The 21,334-nt window shown below is 49.7% G+C and overlaps 1 protein-coding gene across 2 annotated transcripts in view; it reads right to left on the reverse strand.

Moving 5' to 3' along the window:
- RAB11FIP4 (RAB11 family interacting protein 4) overlaps positions 1-21,334 on the reverse strand; it is a 92,991-nt gene that overhangs the window by 52,172 nt on the left and 19,485 nt on the right. For both annotated transcript variants that reach the window (XM_073607102.1, XM_073607101.1), the window contains exons 2-3: positions 15,372-15,459; positions 10,502-10,599 (exon numbers count right to left, since the gene is read on the reverse strand). In XM_073607102.1, coding sequence (XP_073463203.1) covers positions 10,502-10,599; positions 15,372-15,459 — 186 coding nt within the window. The remainder of the gene's footprint in view (positions 1-10,501; positions 10,600-15,371; positions 15,460-21,334) is intronic.

Raw genomic sequence — 21,334 nt, forward strand, 5'->3', positions numbered from 1 at the left:
TCCCCAACTCTCCGGTATGTTCCTGTCACCGAAACCCCCGACTTCTACTTCCTCCACCCACACATGATGCAACCTGCTGTGTACATTCTACACTGCGCTGTGTACTTCCTACTCAGACTGGCCCTTTGTGTGACCCACAATGCATTGCATCTGCTTACATTCCTGTGCGGCTCCCAAGGGGGCGTCAGCCCCCCCCCCATGCACTGGTTGCCCAGTAACAAAGGCACAGCGTCTCTGGCACTCAGCACATACATATTTTATTGTGAAAGGCTGTAAGCAGACAAGCTTTGCCACCATTGTGTGTTTACTAACACTGCACTCCTGGGAGGGGGACCTCTGCCACCACACAGGAAGTATTACCTTCTACTCAACAAATGACTGAGATCTATGGAAGATTGAAGGGTCACTACACCCAAAACTACTATTTCAGATATGAGTGGGGACTGCGGGCGTCTTACAACATTCCAGCATTAACATTTCTGCCCATGCCAGGAGTCTCACTCCTTTTGCTGCATATGCTGTCTCTGTCCCTGGGATAATGATTATATCATATCTGTGCACCTCTATCTGTGTCCTAGGGATATGGATTGCGTCATACCTGTCTATGGCAATCTCTGTCCCTGGGATAATAACCACGTCATATCTGAGCACCGCTATCTACATTCCTGGGATAGTGATGATGTCATATTGCAGTCACTGGAAATGGAGTAATGCCTGCTGGAAACCAAACCTAAATGGCCAAAACCAAAAGGAGGAATTTCTCCAGGTGCACAGAGGAACATATAGGAACCCACAGTAGCCCCTAAGACATCCCGAAGACCCAGCGGACAGGAAATCTCCAGTATTAGGACATGCCAGGGTATAGGCAAATCTGGTCATGGGCAGTTTCTGGACATACCTGGGTCAAAGTAGCATCCAAGAATGCTGGGTCAGAATATATATCTTAGTGGCACACATGTAAGGGGGGCAGGCAGGTGGTTCTTCACGTCCCTCATGTTTCCCACCTCATTGGGCGCCAAGCAAGGGTCACATGAGAGATCTACCCCGGGTTGGGTTCTTCTGGGCTATGCTAGGTACCTTGTACAGAGTCACTTTGCTACACATGGGATACCTTTGCTTTGTGCCATCTTCATCAATGCCCTCTGGCTGCTGTGAGGAAATACTCAACCTTAAGGTGGGCCTCTACTCTAAAAGATAAATGTACACTTACACTGCAACTGTTCTCCAGTTAGCTCTTGGTTGCCCATGACAATGTACACATTCTCTGTAATCTGCATTAAGGAAGGACATGCTGAGCTCTGTCCACATCCACCTGTACAGGTCCATCAGTCCAGTCTTCAGGATCCACTTATCCTGCTGCCTCATCCTCAGAACAGTCAGTCCAGTCTTCAGGATCCACTTATCCCGCTGCCTCATCCTCAGAACAGTCAGTCCAGTCTTCAGGATCCACTTATCCCGCTGCCTCATCCTCAGAACAGACAGTCCAATCTTCAGGATCCACTATTCTCACTGCCTCATCCTCAGAACAGTCAATCCAGTCTTCAGGATCCACTATTCTCACTGCCTCATCCTCAGAACAGACAGTCCAATCTTCAGGATCCACTATTCTCACTGCCTCATCCTCAGAACAGACAGTCCAGTCTTCAGGATCCACTATTCTCACTGCCTCATCCTCAGAACAGTCAGTCTCGTCTTCAGGATCCACTATTCTCACTGTCTCATCCTCAGAACAGTCAGTCCAGTCTTCAGGATCCACTATTCTCACTGCCTCATCCTCAGAACAGTCAATCCAGTCTTCAGGATCCACTATTCTCACTGCCTCATCCTCAGAACAGACAGTCCAGTCTTCAGGATCCACTATTCTCACTGCCTCATCCTCAGAACAGTCAGTCTCGTCTTCAGGATCCACTATTCTCACTGCCTCATCCTCAGAACAGTCAGTCTCGTCTTCAGGATCCACTATTCTCACTGCCTCATCCTCAGAACAGTCAGTCCAGTCTTCAGGATCCACTATTCTCACTGCCTCATCCTCAGAACAGTCAGTCCAGTCTTCAGGATCCACTATTCTCACTGCCTCATCCTCAGAACAGTCAGTCCAGTCTTCAGGATCCACTATTCTCACTGCCTCATCCTCAGAACAGACAGTCCAGTCTTCAGGATCCACTTCTCCTGCTGCCTCATCCTCAGAACAGTCAGTCCAGTCTTCAGGAACCACTATTCTCACTGCCTCATCCTCAGAACAGACAGTCCAGTCTTCAGGATCTACTATTCTCACTGCCTCATCCTCAGAACAGTCAGTCCAGTCTTCAGGATCCACTATTCTCACTGCCTCATCCTCAGAACAGACAGTCCAGTCTTCAGGATCCACTTATCCCGCTGCCTCATCCTCAGAACAGTCAATCCAGTCTTCAGGATCCACTATTCTCACTGCCTCATCCTCAGAACAGACAGTCCAGTCTTCAGGATCCACTATTCTCACTGCCTCATCCTCAGAACAGTCAGTCTCGTCTTCAGGATCCACTATTCTCACTGCCTCATCCTCAGAACAGTCAGTCTCGTCTTCAGGATCCACTATTCTCACTGCCTCATCCTCAGAACAGTCAGTCCAGTCTTCAGGATCCACTATTCTCACTGCCTCATCCTCAGAACAGTCAGTCCAGTCTTCAGGATCCACTATTCTCACTGCCTCATCCTCAGAACAGTCAGTCCAGTCTTCAGGATCCACTATTCTCACTGCCTCATCCTCAGAACAGTCAGTCCAGTCTTCAGGAACCACTATTCTCACTGCCTCATCCTCAGAACAGACAGTCCAGTCTTCAGGATCCACTTCTCCTGCTGCCTCATCCTCAGAACAGTCAGTCCAGTCTTCAGGAACCACTATTCTCACTGCCTCATCCTCAGAACAGACAGTCCAGTCTTCAGGATCTACTATTCTCACTGCCTCATCCTCAGAACAGTCAGTCCAGTCTTCAGGATCCACTATTCTCACTGCCTCATCCTCAGAACAGACAGTCCAGTCTTCAGGATCCACTTATCCCGCTGCCTCATCCTCAGAACAGTCAGTCCAGTCTTCAGGATCCACTATTCTCACTGCCTCATCCTCAGAACAGATAGTCCAGTCTTCAGGATCCACTATTCTCACTGCCTCATCCTCAGAACAGACAGTCCAGTCTTCAGGATCCACTATTCTCACTGTCTCATCCTCAGAACAGTCAATCCAGACTGCAGGATCCACTTATCCCGCTGCCTCATCCTCAGAAAAGTCAGTCCAGTCTTCAGGATCCACTTATCCCGCTGCCTCATCCTCAGAACAGTCAGTCCAGTCTTCAGGATCCACTATTCTCACTGCCTCATCCTCAGAACAGATAGTCCAGTCTTCAGGATCCACTATTCTCACTGCCTCATCCTCAGAACAGACAGTCCAGTCTTCAGGATCCACTATTCTCACTGTCTCATCCTCAGAACAGTCAATCCAGACTGCAGGATCCACTTATCCCGCTGCCTCATCCTCAGAAAAGTCAGTCCAGTCTTCAGGATCCACTATTCTCACTGTCTCATCCTCAGAACAGTCAGTCCAGTCTTCAGGATCCACTTCTGCTGCCTCATCCTCAGAACAGACAGTCCAGTCTTTAGGGTCCACTTCTCCTGATGTCTCATCCTCAGAACAGACAGTCCAGTCTTTAGGATCCACTATTCTCACTGCCGGATCATCAGAAAAGTCAGTCCAGTCTTCAGGATCCATTTCTCCTGCTGTCTCATCCTCAGAACTGTCAGTCCAATGTTCAGGATCCACTATTCTCACTGCCCGATCATCAGAACAGTCAATCTAGTCTTCAGGGTCCACTTCTCCTGCTGCCCCATGCTCACAATAGTTAGTCCAGTCTTTGGGATCCACATCTCCTGCTACCTCAGGGGACACCTCTAGGGATTTGGTCTCTGGTGATGAATGTCAGTGGGATATATGGCCTGAGCAAACTGTAAGGTCTGGCCAGAGATTGAGAACCTACTGTGCCAACTGTGCGTTTGATGGAGCCGAGGTGCAAAGCCTAAGGAGCCACCTGATATCACCAGTACACCAAGAGGTGATGGGCTTTGCTGCAGGACCGCTCCCAGGTTGCAGCCCACCTACTGGGACTTAATCGTTACAATTAAGACACCAATGTTACCGACAGAGGATTGGTGGAAAAAACAGCATGGCTCCACCTTCAAGACATGCAGGGGTGGACTCACATCACTGGAGTTATTAAATCATCTGCCAATCATGTTTCATTGGCTGAGATCTGTTACAATCATTCGCAGACACACCAATAGTGGAAGGATGGTTTGTATGAACTGACTTTCATGGTGAGGTCACTGTGATCAGAGATCTGGACAGGAAGGAAAGTGACAGTAGATGATCCCAGCATGTATATGATGGGGGGGGGGGGGGGGGCAGGGTATAAATCACTACAGGACTGGGGGCCACTGAATATAAATCACTACAGGACTGGGGGCCACTGAATATAAATCACTACAGGACTGGGGGCCACTGAATATAAATCACTACAGGACTGGGGGGCGGGGTAAGGGAAAGGTGTGTCCCCCCCTTGGTTGTCTCACCTTTACAAAATAGAAAATTCTTAGTACGATCTGCTTTCTGCCAATGACCCGCCCCCTTTATGTCATCATACAATGTGCTGTAACCCCTAGCAACCGGATTCCAGCGAATGAGGATCAGAGAGCTGATTGGTCAGGCTGTGTGTCTGCATGTATGTACATTGTATGGGGAATGTGCAGAGTCAGCACAGCACGAGAAATAACAAATCTCACCGACAATGACAGGAAGTCCGATCAGACAGAGGAGCGCACAATACTTCCTGAAAGAGAAAGTCTACGTGTAATAGAGTGTCAGCTCCTGGGGCTTCTCAGGACACACAGGACAATGGATTCTTAGTTATATCTGCTGTAACTTTACCTAAATATGCAGTTATACTGTGTACTATACCAATACTAGAGACCTGTATGTATGGACTCTGCACAGTACCACTTCTCTTGTCCTATATGCTGGGTGTAAGTCTCGGTATCTGTTCTTATACTGGGTGTAAGTCTCGGTATCTGTTCTTACACTGGGTGTATGGGATCCTGTACAGATATAAACCAGATGGTCACAGAAATCCAGTTACTGGCAGATAATGAAGTGCAGTTGATGTGGAATTAGTAGAGAATTGAATGATGTCATTATCAGTGAAGTTGTATTATCACCTCTTCCTTAACAGAAGGTCGGCTATGTAGAAAGGAGGGACTGCCATTGGAGAGAAGGTATGGAATCTCTTGTGACTGATCAGAGGGAAGGTATGGAATCTCTTGTGACTGATCAGAGGGAAGGTATGGAATCTTTGTGACTGATCAGAGGGAAGGTATGGAATCTTTGTGACTGATCAGAGGGAAGGAATGGAATCTCTTGTGACTGATCAGAGGGAAGGTATGGAATCTCTTGTGACCGATTAGAGGAATGGCATGAAATCTCATGTGAACAGTCAGGGGGTCGGTATGGAATGTCATTCGGACGGTCAGAGGGAAGGTTTGGAATCTCTTGTGACTGATCGGTGGGAAGGTACGGAAACTCTTGTGACTGATCGGTGGGAAGGTATGGAAACTCTTGTGACCGATCGGTGGGAAGGTATGGAAACTCTTGTGACCGATCGGTGGGAAGGTATGGAAACTCTTGTGACCGATCGGTGGGGAGGTATGGAATCTCTTGTGACCGATCAGAGGGAAGGTATGGAATCTCTTGTGACTGATCACTGGGGAGGTTTGGAATCTCTTGTGACCGATCAGAGGGAAGGTATGGAATCTCTTGTGACCGATCAGAGGGAAGGTATGGAATCTCTTGTGACCGATCAGAGGGAAGGTATGGAATCTCTTGTGACTGATCACTGGGGAGGTTTGGAATCTCTTGTGACCGATCAGAGGGAAGGTATGGAATCTCTTGTGACCGATCAGAGGGAAGGTATGGAATCTCTTGTGACCGATCAGAGGGAAGGTATGGAATCTCTTGTGACCGATCAGAGGGAAGGTATGGAATCTCTTGTGACTGATCAGAGGGAAGGTATGGAATCTCTTGTGACCGATCAGAGGGAAGGTATGGAATCTCTTGTGACTGATCACTGGGGAGGTTTGGAATCTCTTGTGACCGATCAGAGGGAAGGTATGGAATCTCTTGTGACCGATCAGAGGGAAGGTATGGAATCTCTTGTGACCGATCGGTGGGAAGGTATGGAAACTCTTGTGACCGGTCGGTGGGAAGGTATGGAATCTCTTGTGACCGATCGGTGGGAAGGTATGGAAACTCTTGTGACCGATCGCTGGGGAGGTATGGAAACTCTTGTGACTGATGAGAGGGAAGGTATGGAATCTCTTGTGACCGATCGGTGGGAACCGAATGGACTGAAAAGGAAGTGGGGCAGCTGGTGGGGAAGGCAGTGCCAGAGCAAGGGGCCTATCTCTTTGATATGAAAACCGAGTTCAGCCTAGAATGCACCCATGCCTTTCTGAAATGGAAGGTGGCCATATCAGCCTGCTTTCAGAAGGGGTCAAGGCTCAAGTAATACCATCGCTGATGGTTGGGGATCTGGAGGAGTATCGTTTACAGGTCAGGTCAATAAGCCCAATGTTGGTGGAAGAGGATATACCTGCAGCCAGTTTGCCACCTGCTTCCTTTTATACTCACATGAGCAAGCTGGTTGAGAGCTTGGAGAAGAATAGTACAGTTTCAGTCAACCAGGGATACCGGAAGCTTCAGTTCTTCTCAGGGCAGATTTAAACCCCTGCTAGAGAGGAAGGGTTTGAAAGTTGGATGGATCAGACCATACTAACAGGTGGTGGAAGAGTGGAGTGTTCCAGAAGCGGTGAAAAGAAAGAGACTAAGTCAGAGTCTTAGGGGTCCAGCAGCTGAAGTGATTTGTAGCCTGCTGATGCGGAAACAAGACTGCTTGGCTATGGACTAAATTAAAGCTCTGTATGCTGTGTTTGGCAGAGTGGAAAAGCTCCCAGATCTGATGTACAAGTTCGAACACACTTATCAATGTAAAGGTGAGAGACTCCTTGACTATATTATCAGAGTGGATCATATTCTACATCAGATTATCCTAAAGAATGGGATTGATCCCCGTGATGCTGACAAAGTTTGTTTGGAACTAATTCTGCAGGGTGCTAGACCTAATCACCCAATTGTAATGAGACAGTCACTTGGGGGAACACAAGTGGTCCCTACCTACCCTGAGCTGATTAAAGAAGTAAGGGAGGAAGAAACCTTGCTAGATGAAAAGAATCCATAGGGATCCAAAGAGCTGCCAAAGCTTAATCTCCAAGAGAGAGAAGGTGTCAGCTGGGACGTTTCAGGGGGAAAAGCGTGTTCTCGAGGAGGATAACGACGAGGAGACTGAGGTGGACGAATACTCAAACCCTCCCATTATTAAGGCCGTCAGTGAGGCAGCCCCAGTTAAGTTGCTAACTCAAGCCTTTCAGGTTCAGGACAAGATGAAACAGACCCTACGGCGAGTAATGGAGGCACAGGCAAACATGCAAATGACCAAGCTCAATCTAAGAAAGTGCTTTTGTTGTGGAGCTCAAGGCATTTTCGAGCCCAGTGCCATTGGAATAAGACTGAACCAGATCTTACAGCCGAGGTACTGAAAGTCTTACAGAAACTTGTCTTTGCTCAGAAGGTTTGAAACTTCAAGGGGGTCTCAGTGAAGGAACCAGCCGAGAACCGAAACAAAGCCCAAAGCTCCAAAAGTGGAAAGAATGGGAAGACCAGTGCAAAGCGCAAGAAAAAGAACTCAGACCGTGTAACTAAACTTCCACGCAAACCAGATAGTAGGCCATCTAAGTTGGGACAAAGGGCTCAGAGAGTCGATGCTTCACCATATCCCAAGGTCTCTGTTAGGTTCTTTCAGCGGCTGGCAAGAAAAGAATGCTGATTGGGCAAGTCATTTTTGCTACCCTGGAGGCCCTGGCAGAAAAGAAGAGAGGAGTCACAGAGAAGCTAGGAGAAGAGTTTTTTTTTTTTCTTTGTCTGAGTTGTTGCATCCTGAATGGCGGGTCTGATATCAGTTGTCCAGGTGGGAGACTGTGTTCTCTACGAATTACTTTGATGTGATTCGTGCCAAGAGTGCTTAGTATCGATTTTGGTTGCAGGAGGATAAACTATTCCGGGTAAGAGCAAGGCAGGTACCACTCAGTGAGCCGGAAGATCTCAGGCAGCAGCTTGCTGAGCTGAAGAAGTCAGGAGTCATTTGGGAGTCCTGGAGCCCTTATGCTTCCCCTATTGTGGTGAGGAAGAAGAATGGGACACTGCGGATGTGTATGGATTACAGAACCTTGAACAGAAGGACCTTAGAGGAGCACAAAGCAGGGCTCGAGAGTTTTTGAGAGGCTTCATGAAGAGGGTGTTGAAGATCTGATCAGCTTCAATGATCGAGATCTACTGCAACCCAGAATAGGTAGTCCTCATGAAGCTGAAATCCCAACTGCAGATGTGGAGTCAGATGAGAGAATGGAATCCCATGGAAGCAGAACAAGGTACAAACCCTGTTAATGAAACCACTGAGCTTTCCTTCCCTGAATTGGATTCTGTTAAGCTATTTTTGGAACCCCTTGGTTCCACCAGTACCAAAAATCCAGATATAGACTCTAAGGCTGTGCTTGAAGGCTCCTCGTCTGTCCAAGGCGAGGCAAAAACCCTCCCAAGAGACTAACCTATGTTGTCTTGGGAGAAAATTCAGATGAAAGGATGCCTACCATCCAAGACAGACCTCACTACCGTCTATTGGGGGGGTGACCTTGACTCGCCCTCTGACACTACTGGTTGGGTCATGGCAATAACCCTGGCCTATCAACAGACTGACTATGAGATAACTGAAGGTGTATATAAATGGTTCCAACAAAATTCTGAAGTAGGCAAATTGCGGCTGAATTTAAATTATGGTTGATGTTATAATTTGTGTGTGAGCTTTATCACTAATTGTTAGTTAAATAGTACTTTGTGAAGTTCCTACCTCTTTGGAGGACCACAGATTTCAAGTGGGGGGAGGATGTAGCCAGGTTCTGGTTAACTTCCCTGTGTCATCATGGGACACGTGAGCTTGTTTCCCTCTAGTGTTCAGCCCCAAAAAGTCTCCTACTGAATCTCTGAGCATGGCGTGTCCCATCAGCCCCCCATAAATACTCCACTGAACCCACCCCCCTCATAAATACTCCACTGAACCCCCCCCATAAATACTCCACTGAACCCCCCCCCATAAATACTCCACTGAACCCCCCACCCATAAATACTCCACTGAACCCCCCCATAAATACTCCACTGAACCCCCCATAAATACTCCACTGAACCCCCCCATAAATACTCCACTGAACCCCCCCCCCATAAATACTCCACTGAACCCCCCCCCATAATTACTCCACTGAACTCCCCCCCCCATAAATACTCCACTGAACCCCCCCCATAAATACTCCACTGAACCCCCCCCCATAAATACTCCACTGAACCCCCCCCATAAATACTCCACTGAACCCCCCCCCATAAATACTCCACTGAACCCCCCCCCATAAATACTCCACTGAACCCCCCACCCATAAATACTCCACTGAAACCCCCCTCAAAAAATACTCCACTGAACCCCCCCCATAAATACTCCACTGACCCCCCCCCCCATAAATACTCCACTGACCCCCCCCCCATAAATACTCCACTGAACCCCCCCCCCATAAATACTCCACTGACCCCCCCCCCCCATAAATACTCCACTGAAACCCCCCTCCCCCATAAATACTCCACTGAAACCCCCCTCCCCCCATAAATACTCCACTGAAACCCCCCCCCCCAATCTAGGTGTGAATCTGGGGACTGTCCTGTTCAGGAATATAAACAGCCAGCACTGGCGACATCTAGTGGTCATTCCTAAATCCTGCACTTATTCTCTACAACAAGAGATATTTCACAGGCTAATAGTGACATCTAGTGGTGCCTTGTGGTATTGCACTCCCAGTGTCATGATCATCTATGGCAGTCATAGAGGTCCAACACAGCATCAGAAATGAGACATATTATTATTATTATACAGGATTTATATATTATTATTATACAGGATTTATATATTATTATTATACAGGATTTATATATTATTATTATACAGGATTTATATAGCACCAATAGTTTGCTCAGCACTTTACAGCATGAGGGCAGACAGTACACTTACAATACAATACAGGAGGGATTAGAGGGATCGGAGGGATCAGAGGGATCGGAGGGATCGGAGGGATCGGAGGGATCGGAGGGCGCTGATCCCAGGAGCTTACAAACAAATGATACAAAATTGATATTTTCCATGAAGCCTGTACTGGAGGGGGATGGGCAGGGTGCAATTTCTGACATCACAATTTACAAGAAATATTGTAGAAAATACATATATATATATATATAGAGAGAGAGAGGATTGGAGAGTGTTATCGGTAGACGCACCTGGTAGTAGTATTCGGTATATGGTGCCTGGTATGGGGGGGGCTTCACCCCAGTCACCCCGTTCACCCCCAGAACTCCTCTCAGCAGCTGGTTACACCCTGAGGGAGAACAGAGCATCTCATCACCCATCCAGGAGACAATAATATGAGCCCCCCCCCCCCCGACATACACCTGGGGGGGGGGGGGGTTTACTAAAATGCCAGAGTGCAAAATCTGGTGCAGCTCTGCATGGGAGCCAATCAGCAGCCAGGATTTATTGTCAAAGCTTAACTGAACATGCTGAAGGTAGAAGCTGATTGGCTGCCATGCAGAGCTTCACCAGATTCTGAGTGCTCCAGTTTTAGTAAATCTCCCCCAATGGGGTTTATGAATATAAAACATTACAGTATCAATGTTCCACCTCTTACATGCATTGCCATGTGATGATGGGGGTGTGGGGGGTGATGATGGGGGGTGGGGGGGGTGATGATGGGGGTGTGGGTGATGATGGGGGTGGGGGGTGATGATGGGGGTGGGGTGTGATGGTGGGGGGGGGGGTGATGATGGGGGTGGGGGTGTGATGATGGGGGGGGTTGAATAAAAAAATCCATTATTTGAATTTCATATGTTGGGAGAGATGGTATAAAGCAGTGATTGGATGAGCTGATGATGAATATTGATTAGATGTGGACATGGAGGAGCGCAAGGTCTCTAACATCCACCAGCTCTGTGATGTCATCATGGAGGAGGGGAAGAGGACTCCAGTGACAACCTGTGAAGCTCTGGTGACCTCCATGTCCAAGAGGGTTAAGGCAGTGCTGGAAAATAATGGTGGCCACACAAAATATTGACACTTTGGGCCCAATTTGGAGATTTTCACTTAGGGGTGTACTGACTTTTGTTGCCAGTGGTTTAGACATTAATGGCTGTGTGTTGAGTTATTTTGTGGGGACAGTAAATTTACACTGTTATACAAGCTGTACACTCACTACTTTACATTGTAGACAAGTGTCATTTCTTCAGTGTTGTCACATGAAAAGATAGAAGAAAAGATTTACACAAATGTCACTGAGGGGTGTACTTACTTTTGTCAGAGACTAGATATATACTGGAATTTTTTTTGTGCGGCGGATAATCTGACATCTAACTGACGCGGGGGGGAGGGGACTGACTCACTGTCACTGACGTCTCCAGTGACACTAATAGAGTGATCAGTGATAATACTATACACTGTCACTGTACTAATGACACTGGCTGGGAAGGGGGTAACATGTAGGGGCCATGAAAGGGTTAACTGGGTGCCTAACATTATGTAATATGTATATGTAATATGTTTGCTGCTTTCACTTGGGATGTGGTTGATTTTTTCCCCTGCAAGTACCAGTCACATCTCTGCTCCATCTACAGAGCTCTGTGTTGTTAGTAAGCACAGGATTCTCCATTGTGATTTGCTGAGCCGATCAGCAGGTCCCGACCAATAGTTTATTGGCTGGGACCTGCTAACTAACCTGTGCTGTACTGAATCGGGGCAGACACGGGGTGGTGTGCGCCCCTTTATCCAGACATGTCAGATGGTGTACCCGGTGCTGTATACAGTATGTGTATGGGGCGCTACACAAGTGGTGAAAAGAATTCTAATTCAACCAATCAAAATCCTCCTGCTGGTGGCCCAGAACTTGATGGGCGTGTACTGCAGACATGTCAGCTTAGAGCTGAACTCCAAGCAAACAGCCGTATACTGAGAGGAAATATATATATATATATATATGGAAGTGTAATACAGGCCGACCACACAGGTGTGTCCTCTCCCCTCCCCCAACCTGCTCACTGCACAATGACAGGGCCAGGGCAGCACATCTAATTGGCTACTGGTGCTGCCCCTTCTTCTCCCAGTCTGAGCTCTGCTGTACAGAAGATTACACCATGCTTACATTTATAAACACGGAGCTGCTCTCCTTTGTGTCCTTTATATGTTCCCAGAGTCCAGCTTTAGGAATCGGCACTGGAAAGTTAGATGAAGCTCGTGTTGTTGCTCTCAGAGATGTGCGATCCCGTGTCCCGTCCTGTGTCCCATTTCCGGTCCCATGTCCTGTCCTGTGTCACATTTCCCGTCCCATGTCCTGTCCAGTCCCGTGTCCTGTCCTGTGTCACGTTTCCCGTCCCATGTCCTGTCCAGTCCCGTCCTGTGTCCCATTTCCCGTCCCGTGTCCTGTCCCATCCCATCCCGTGTCCCGTCCTGTGTCCCATTTCCCGTCCCATGTCCTGTCCCGTCCCGTGTCCTGTCCCATCCCATTCCGTGTCCTGTCCTGTGTCACATTTCCCGTCCCATGTCCTGTCCAGTCCCGTGTCCTGTCAAGTCCTGTGTCCCGTTTCCCGTCCCATGTCCTGTCCCGTCCCGTGTTCTGTCCCGTCCCGTGTCCTGTCAAGTCCTGTATCCCATTTCCCGTCCCGTGTTCTGTCCCGTTTCCCGTCCCGTTTCCTGTCCCATGTCTTGTCTTGTGTCCTGTTCCGTCCTGTGTTCTGTCCTGTTTCCCGTCCCGTGTTCTGTCCCGTTCCGTGTTCTGTCCCGTGTTCTGTCCCGTGTCCTGCCCCATCCCGTGTTCTGTTCTGTGTCCTGTCCCGTGCACCGTGTCTTGTCCCGTGTCCTGTCCCGTGTTCTGTCTCGTGTTCTGTCCTGTCCCGTGTTCTGTCCCGTGTCCTGTCAAGTCCTGTGTCCCGTTTCCCGTCCCATGTCCTGTCCCGTCCCGTGTTCTGTCCTGTGTCCCGTCCCGTGTCCTGTCAAGTCCTGTGTCCTGTTTCCCGTCCCGTGTTCTGTCCCGTTTCCCGTCCCGTGTCCTGTCCCGTTTCCTGTCCCATGTCTTGTCTTGTGTCCTGTTCCGTCCTGTGTTCTGTCCTGTTTCCCGTCCCGTGTTCTGTCCCGTTCCGTGTTCTGTCCCGTGTTCTGTCCCATGTCCCGTTTCCCGCCCCGTGTCCTGCCCCTTCCCGTGTTCTGTTCTGTGTCCTGTCCCGTGCACCGTGTCTTGTCCCATGTCCTGTCCCATGTCTTGTCTTGTGTCCTGTTCCGTCCTGTGTTCTGTCCTGTTTCCCGTCCCGTGTTCTGTCCCGTTCCGTGTTCTGTCCCGTGTTCTGTCCCATGTTCCGTTTCCCACCCCGTGTCCTGCCCCATCCCGTGTTCTGTTCTGTGTCCTGTCCCGTGCACCGTGTCTTGTCCCGTGTCCTGTCCCGTGTTCTGTCTCGTGTTCTGTCCCGTGTCCTGTCAAGTCCTGTGTCCCGTTTCCCGTCCCATGTCCTGTCCCGTCCCGTGTCCCGTCCCGTGTCCTGTCAAGTCCTGTGTCCCGTTTCCCGTCCCGTGTTCTGTTCTGTGTCCTGTCCCGTGCACCGTGTCTTGTCCTGTGTCCTGTCCCATGTCTTGTCTTGTGTCCTGTTCCGTCCTGTGCTCTGTCCCATTTCCCGTCCCATGTCGTGTCCCGTCCTGTGTCCCATTTCCCATCCCATGTCCTGTCCAGTCCCGAGTCCCATTTTCCGTCCCATGTCCTGTCCAGTCCCATCCCGTGTCCCATCCTGTGTCCCATTTCCCATCCCGTGTCCTGTCCCATCCCATCCCGTGTCCTGTCCCATCCCATCCCGTGTCCCATTTCCCGTCCCATGTCCTGTCCCGTCCCGTGTCCTGTCCCATCCCATTCCGTGTCCTGTCCTGTGTCACATTTCCCGTCAAGGGAAGACTTCCAGAAACATGATGGGAAGACTGACAGTTACTCCCAGAGGCATGATGGGATTTGTAGTTCTGCAACAGCTGGAGGGCCGCAGTTGCCCCCCCCCCCGGGTGTAGATTGTAGGTTGCGCACATCTTGCATCTCTTTGAAGTGATGAAGGTAAAGGACCCGCCCCTGCCATGGCCCCGCCCACACCCACCATGAAGATCCCATATGAAGAATATGATTGGATGAACCACACAAAGGGCTTTTTTTTGGCTTCTATTTTCCTATATATTGTTTTTCCGGAGTAATGCAGTAATATAGAGGAGGGGTGGAGGGTGCAGTGCAGCGCACTGATCGGAGTGACATGGAGCAGACCATATAAGAGGGGTGACTGAGGCTGCACCGGGGATCTGGTCTCAAAAGAGGGACAGTCCCCCCCAAAATCAGGGACCGCTGGGAGCTATGGGGGTGGGGGGTGGAGCTCGGCGTTCATGTCGGGGTGGCAGGATGTTTCAGGATGTAGAGCGGGGGAAGGGGCTAATAATTATGACATTTGCCAGCCCCTTCCTTTTCTAAATGAACACAGTGATCTCACTCACTCACCTTGTCCATTCATAGCGGAAGAATAGTAAACTGTGATTACTATGCTTCAGTTTGTGAATGAACAGGAAGCGGCTCCCATTCATTCCCTGTGCAGTGCAGCTGAGGCTGCAGAGAAAGGGGCGTGTGTTTGGGGTGTACACCCTAATGTAATAGGCTGCACACTCCTATGCAGTGTAGTGCACTCCTAGACAGGTGACAACACGGGGGCTTTTCATTGGCCAGGTCAGAGTGTGGTCACCTATCCAGAGGAGGGGCTGGAAGAGACAATACTGTCCTCAGGGTACAGACAAGGCTCTATAGCGCCCCCTCCCACATGAGCTGTAAACTACTTCAGGAGGATAGGTTTCAGGTCTTGGCTTCTTAGAGCCCCCCAAGGTGCCCGCCTCGTCTACCTATCCCCCCCCACCCATCCCCCAGCCATGCCGCTACACTGTGGATGGATATGAGCAGCAATGAAGCTTCTATAGGAGCATGCGCGGTATGAGGTGACTGTAGTGGAGGAGGGTGTGTACACTGTATGGGGGATGGGTGATCTCACTAATCATTATGGGGGGGGGTGGATATCACTTTATTACATGAATAACGCTCACCTTTAATGGCCAGAACGCCGTGGCAGAAGTCTTTGAAGTTGATGCGGCCCAGCTCATTGGGGTCCAAATATCGCACCACTTTCTCCACCTGTAACAAGAAGAAGGGAGATTCACATTAGATTCACAGGAGATTCACATTAGAGCTGTATTAGATGTGGAGATGAGGCAGAGACACCATGGGGGGGGCATTAGACAATTGGATGGGAATCGGGCTGCCCCTCATTTATCTGGGTGTCGGTAGTGGTCAGGGTCAGGTGGTATTATGTGCCAGGACTACAGAGTAGCAGAGGGAGGAATCTATATTTTCCTATATTCTGCAGTAACTCCCCCTCCCCCCAAAGACAAGTATGAGCCCAATGACCCCCCCCCATAGACCGGTATGAGCCCAATGACCCCCCCCCCATAGACCGGTATGAGCCCAATGACCCCCCCCCCCCATAGGCAGGTATGAGTGCAGTGACCCCCATATACAGGTATGAGCACAGTGACCCCCCATATACAGGTATGAGCACAGTGACCCCCCATATACAGGTATGAGCACAGTGACCCCCCCCCATATACAGGTATGAGCGCAGTGACCCCCCATATACAGGTATGAGCGCAGTGACCCCCCCATATACAGGTATGAACGCAGTGACCCCCCATATACAGGTATGAGAGCAGTGACCCCCCCCATATACAGGCATGAGCACAGTGACCCTCCATATACAGGTATGAGCGCAGTGACCCCCCCCATATACAGGTATGAGCACAGTGACCCCCCCCATATACAGGTATGAGCGCAGTGACCCCCCATATACAGGTATGAGCACAGTGACCCCCCCCATATACAGGTATGAGCACAGTGACCCTCCATATACAGGTATGAGCACAGTGACCCCCCCATATACAGGTATGAGCGCAGTGACCCCCCCCCATATACAGGTATGAGAGCAGTGACCCCCCCCATATACAAGTATGAGCGCAGTGACCCTCCATATACAGGTATGAGCGCAGTGACCCTCCATATACAGGTATGAGCGCAGTGACCCCCCCATATACAGGTATGAGCGCAGTGACCCCCCATATACAGGTATGAGCACAGTGACCCCCCCATATACAGGTATGAGCGCAGTGACCCCCCCCATATACAGGTATGAGCACAGTGACCCCCCCCATATACAGGTATGAGCGCAGTGACCCCCCCCATATACAGGTATGAGCGCAGTGACCCCCCCATATACAGGTATGAGCGCAGTGACCCCCCATATACAGGTATGAGCACAGTGACCCCCCCATATACAGGTATGAGCACAGTGACCCTCCATATACAGGTATGACTATGAGCACAGTGACCCCCCCCATATACAGGTATGAGCACAGTGACCCCCCCATATACAGGTATGAGCACAGTGATCCCCCCATATACAGGTATGAGCACAGTGACCCCCCTCATATACAGGTATGAGCACAGTGACCCCCTCATATACAGGTATGAGAGCAGTGACCCCCCCCATATACAGGTATGAGCACAGCAACCCCCCCATATACAGGTATGAGCGCAGTGACCCCCCATATACAGGTATGAGCACAGTGACCCCGCCCCATATACAGGTATGAGCACAGTGACCCCCCCCATATACAGGTATGAGCGCAGTGACCCCCCATGTACAGGTATGAGCGCAGTGACCCCCCATATACAGGTATGAGCACAGTGACCCCCCCATATACAGGTATGAGCGCAGTGACCCCTCATATACAGGTATGAGCACAGTGACCCCCCCATATACAGGTATGAGTGCAGTGACCCCCCATATACAGGTATGAGCACAGTGACCCCCCCCATATACAGGTATGAGCACAGTGACCCCCCCATATACAGGTATGAGTGCAGTGACCCCCCATATACAGGTATGAGCACAGTGACCCCGCCCCATATACAGGTATGAGCACAGTGACCCCCCCCCATATGCAGGTATGAGCACAGTGACCCCCCATGTACAGGTATGAGCACAGTGACCCCGCCCCATATACAGGTATGAGCACAGTGACCCCCCCCATATACAGGTATGAGCACAGTGACCCCCCATATACAGGTATGAGCACAGTGACCCCCCCATATACAGGTATGAGCGCAGTGACCCCCCATATACAGGTATGAGCGCAGTGACCGCCTCATATACAGGTATGAGCACAGTGACCCCCCCATATACAGGTATGAGCGCAGTGACCCCCCATATACAGGTATGAGCACAGTGACCCCCCATATACAGGTATGAGCACAGTGACCCTCCCATATACAGGTATGAGCGCAGTGACCCCCCATATACAGGTATGAGCACAGTGACCCCCCCCATATACAGGTATGAGTGCAGTGACCCCCCCATATACAGGTATGAGCGCAGTGACCCCCCCCTCATATACAGGTATGAGCACAGTGACCCTCCATATACAGGTATGAGCGCAGTGACCCCCCCATATACAGGTATGAGCACAGTGACCCTCCATATACAGGTATGAGCGCAGTGACCCCCCCATATACAGGTAAGAGCACAGTGACCCCCCCCCCATATACAGGTATGAGCGCAGTGACCCCCCCCATATACAGGTATGAGCACAGTGACCCCCCCATATACAGGTAAGAGCACAGTGACCCCCCCATATACAGGTAAGAGCACAGTGACCCCCCCCATATACAGGTATGAGCACAGTGACCCTCCATATACAGGTATGAGAGCAGTGACCCCCCATATACAGGTATGAGCACAGTGACCCCCCATATACAGGTAAGAGCACAGTGACCCCCCCCATATACAGGTATGAGCACAGTGACCCTCCATATACAGGTATGAGAGCAGTGACCCTCCATATACAGGTATGAGCGCAGTGACCCCCCATATACAGGTATGAGCACAGTGACCCCCCCCATATACAGGTATGAGCACAGTGACCGCCTCATATACAGGTATGAGCACAGTGACCCCCCCCATATACAGGTATGAGCGCAGTGACCCCCCATATACAGGTATGAGCACAGTGACCCCTCCCATATACAGGTATGAGCGCAGTGACCCCCCATATACAGGTATGAGCACAGTGACCCCCCCCATATACAGGTATGAGCACAGTGACCCCCCATATACAGGTATGAGCACAGTGACCCCCCCCCATATACAGGTATGAGCACAGTGACCCCCCCCATATACAGGTATGAGCACAGTGACCCTCCATATACAGGTATGAGCGCAGTGACCCCCCCCATATACAGGTATGAGCACAGTGACCCCCCCCATATACAGGTATGAGCGCAGTGATCCCCCCCATATACAGGTATGAGCGCAGTGATCCCCCCCATATACAGGTATGAGCACAGTGACCCCCCATATACAGGTATGAGCGCAGTGACCCCTCATATACAGGTATGAGCGCAGTGACCCCCCCCATATACAGGTATGAGCACAGTGACCCCCCATATACAGGTATGAGCGCAGTGACCCCCCATATACAGGTATGAGCACAGTGACCCCCCATATACAGGTATGAGCGCAGTGACCCCTCATATACAGGTATGAGCGCAGTGACCCCCCCCATATACAGGTATGAGCACAGTGTTGATGTCTATGGTCGGTACATCACACAGGAGTCACATTTTCCCTCAGATTTGATCTTCATTTCCACCTCCATGACAATGATCAGAACATTCCTCTTTGAAGTAGAACTCGTCCCGATTCTGTCACCTCCCCCAACACTGAGGAAGATCTGAGAGTCTAATCCCATTATATCATTTATAAGCAGGAGCTCAGTGCTGTTCATTGCAGGGACGCACACATAAGCACCAATGCAGCTGTTTAACCTTGTCCTCCACCATCAGATCCAAGCCTGGACAGGAGATGAGAATAATTCCTGGAATCTGATTGGCTGCTGTAGCATGTGGAGCCCAATTGGAATTCTTCTTTCATCAGTTTACAGCATCATTCACCGTCTCCTCCCCAATATTCATCATCTCTTCTCCATCATTCACGTCTCCTCCCCAATATTCATCATCTCCTCTCCATCATTCACCACCTCCTAGTCCATCATTCACTGTCTCCTCCCCAATATTCATCATCTCCTCTCCATCATTCAATGTCTCCTCCCCAATATTCACGTCTCCTCTCCATCATTCACCACCTCCTAGTCCATCATTCAACGTCTCCTCCCCAATATTCATCATCTCCTCTCCATCATTCAATGTCTCCTCCCCAATATTCACGTCTCCTCTCCATCATTCACCACCTCCTAGTCCATCATTCAACGTCTCCTCCCCAATATTCATCATCTCCTCTCCGTCATTCACTGTCTCCTCCCCAATATTCACCATCTCCTCTCCATCATTCACCACCTCCTAGTCCATCATTCAACGTCTCCTCCCCAATATTCATCATCTCTTCTCCATCATTCACGTCTCCTCCCCAAAATTCATCATCTCCTCTCCATCATTCACCACCTCCTAGTCCATCATTCACTGTCTCCTCCCCAATATTCACCATCTCCTCTCCATCATTCACCGTCTCCTCCCCAATATTTACCATCTCCTCTCTATCATTCACCGTCTTCTCCCCAATATTTACCATCTCCTCTCCATCATTCACCGTCTTCTCCCCAATATTTACCATCTCCTCTCTATCATTCACCGTCTTCTCCCCAATATTTACCATCTCCTCTCCATCATTCACTGTCTCCTCCCCAATATTCACCATCTCCCCTCCATCATTCACCACCTCCTAGTCCATCATTCAACGTCTCCTCCCCAATATTTACCATCTCCTCTCTATCATTCACCGTCTTCTCCCCAATATTTACCATCTCCTCTCCATCATTCACCGTCTCCTCCCCAATATTCACCGTCTCCTCTCCATCATTCACCATCTCCTCCCCAATATTTACCATCTCCTCTCCATCATTCACCACCTCCTAGTCCATCATTCACTGTCTCCTCCCCAATATTCATCATCTCCTCTCCATCATTCAATGTCTCCTCCCCAATATTCACGTCTCCTCTCCATCATTCACCACCTCCTAGTCCATCATTCAACGTCTCCTCCCCAATATTCATCATCTCCTCTCCATCATTCAATGTCTCCTCCCCAATATTCATGTCTCCTCTCCATCATTCACCACCTCCTAGTCCATCATTCACTGTCTCCTCCCCAATATTCACCATCTCCTCTCCATCATTCACCATCTCCTCCCCAATATTCACCGTCTCCTCTCCATCATTCACCATCTCCTCCCCAATATTCACCATCTCCTCTCCATCATTCACCGTCTCCTCCCCAATATTCACCGTCTCCTCTCCATCATTCACCATCTCCTCCCCAATATTTACCATCTCCTCTCTATCATTCACCGTCTTCTCCCCAATATTCGCTGTCTTCTCTCCATCATTATTATTATTATTATTATTATACAGGATTTATATAGCGCCGACAGTTTACGCAGCGCTTTACAACATTAGGGCAGACAGTACAAGTACAATACAATTCAATACAGGAGGAATCAGAGGGCCCTGATCCTCAGAGCTTACAATCTAGGAGGGAGGGTCAAGTGATACAAAAGGGTAATAGCTGTGGGGGATGAGCTAATGGAGAAAATAGTGCAGTTATTAGATGGAGGCAGGATAGGCTTCTCTGAAGAGGAAAGTTTTCAGGGATCGCCTAAAAGTGGATAAAGTTGGAGACAGTCTGACAGATTGGGGTAGGGAATTCCAGAGGATGGGCGAGGCTCAGGAGAAGTCCTGGAGGCGGATATGGGAGGAGGTGATGAGGGAGCTAGAGAGCAGGAGGTCCTGGGAGGAACGGAGATGGCGATTAGGTTGGTATTTTGAGACTAGGTTAGTGATGTAGCTGGGGGCAGAGTTGTGGATGGCTTTGTAACTTATTGTTAGTATTTTGAATTTAATTCGTTGGGCGAGTGGTAGCCAATGGAGGGATTGGCAGAGAGGG

The sequence above is a fragment of the Aquarana catesbeiana genome, linkage group LG12, assembly GCF_042186555.1.
Source record: "Aquarana catesbeiana isolate 2022-GZ linkage group LG12, ASM4218655v1, whole genome shotgun sequence".
NCBI classification, from domain to species: domain Eukaryota; kingdom Metazoa; phylum Chordata; class Amphibia; order Anura; family Ranidae; genus Aquarana; species Aquarana catesbeiana.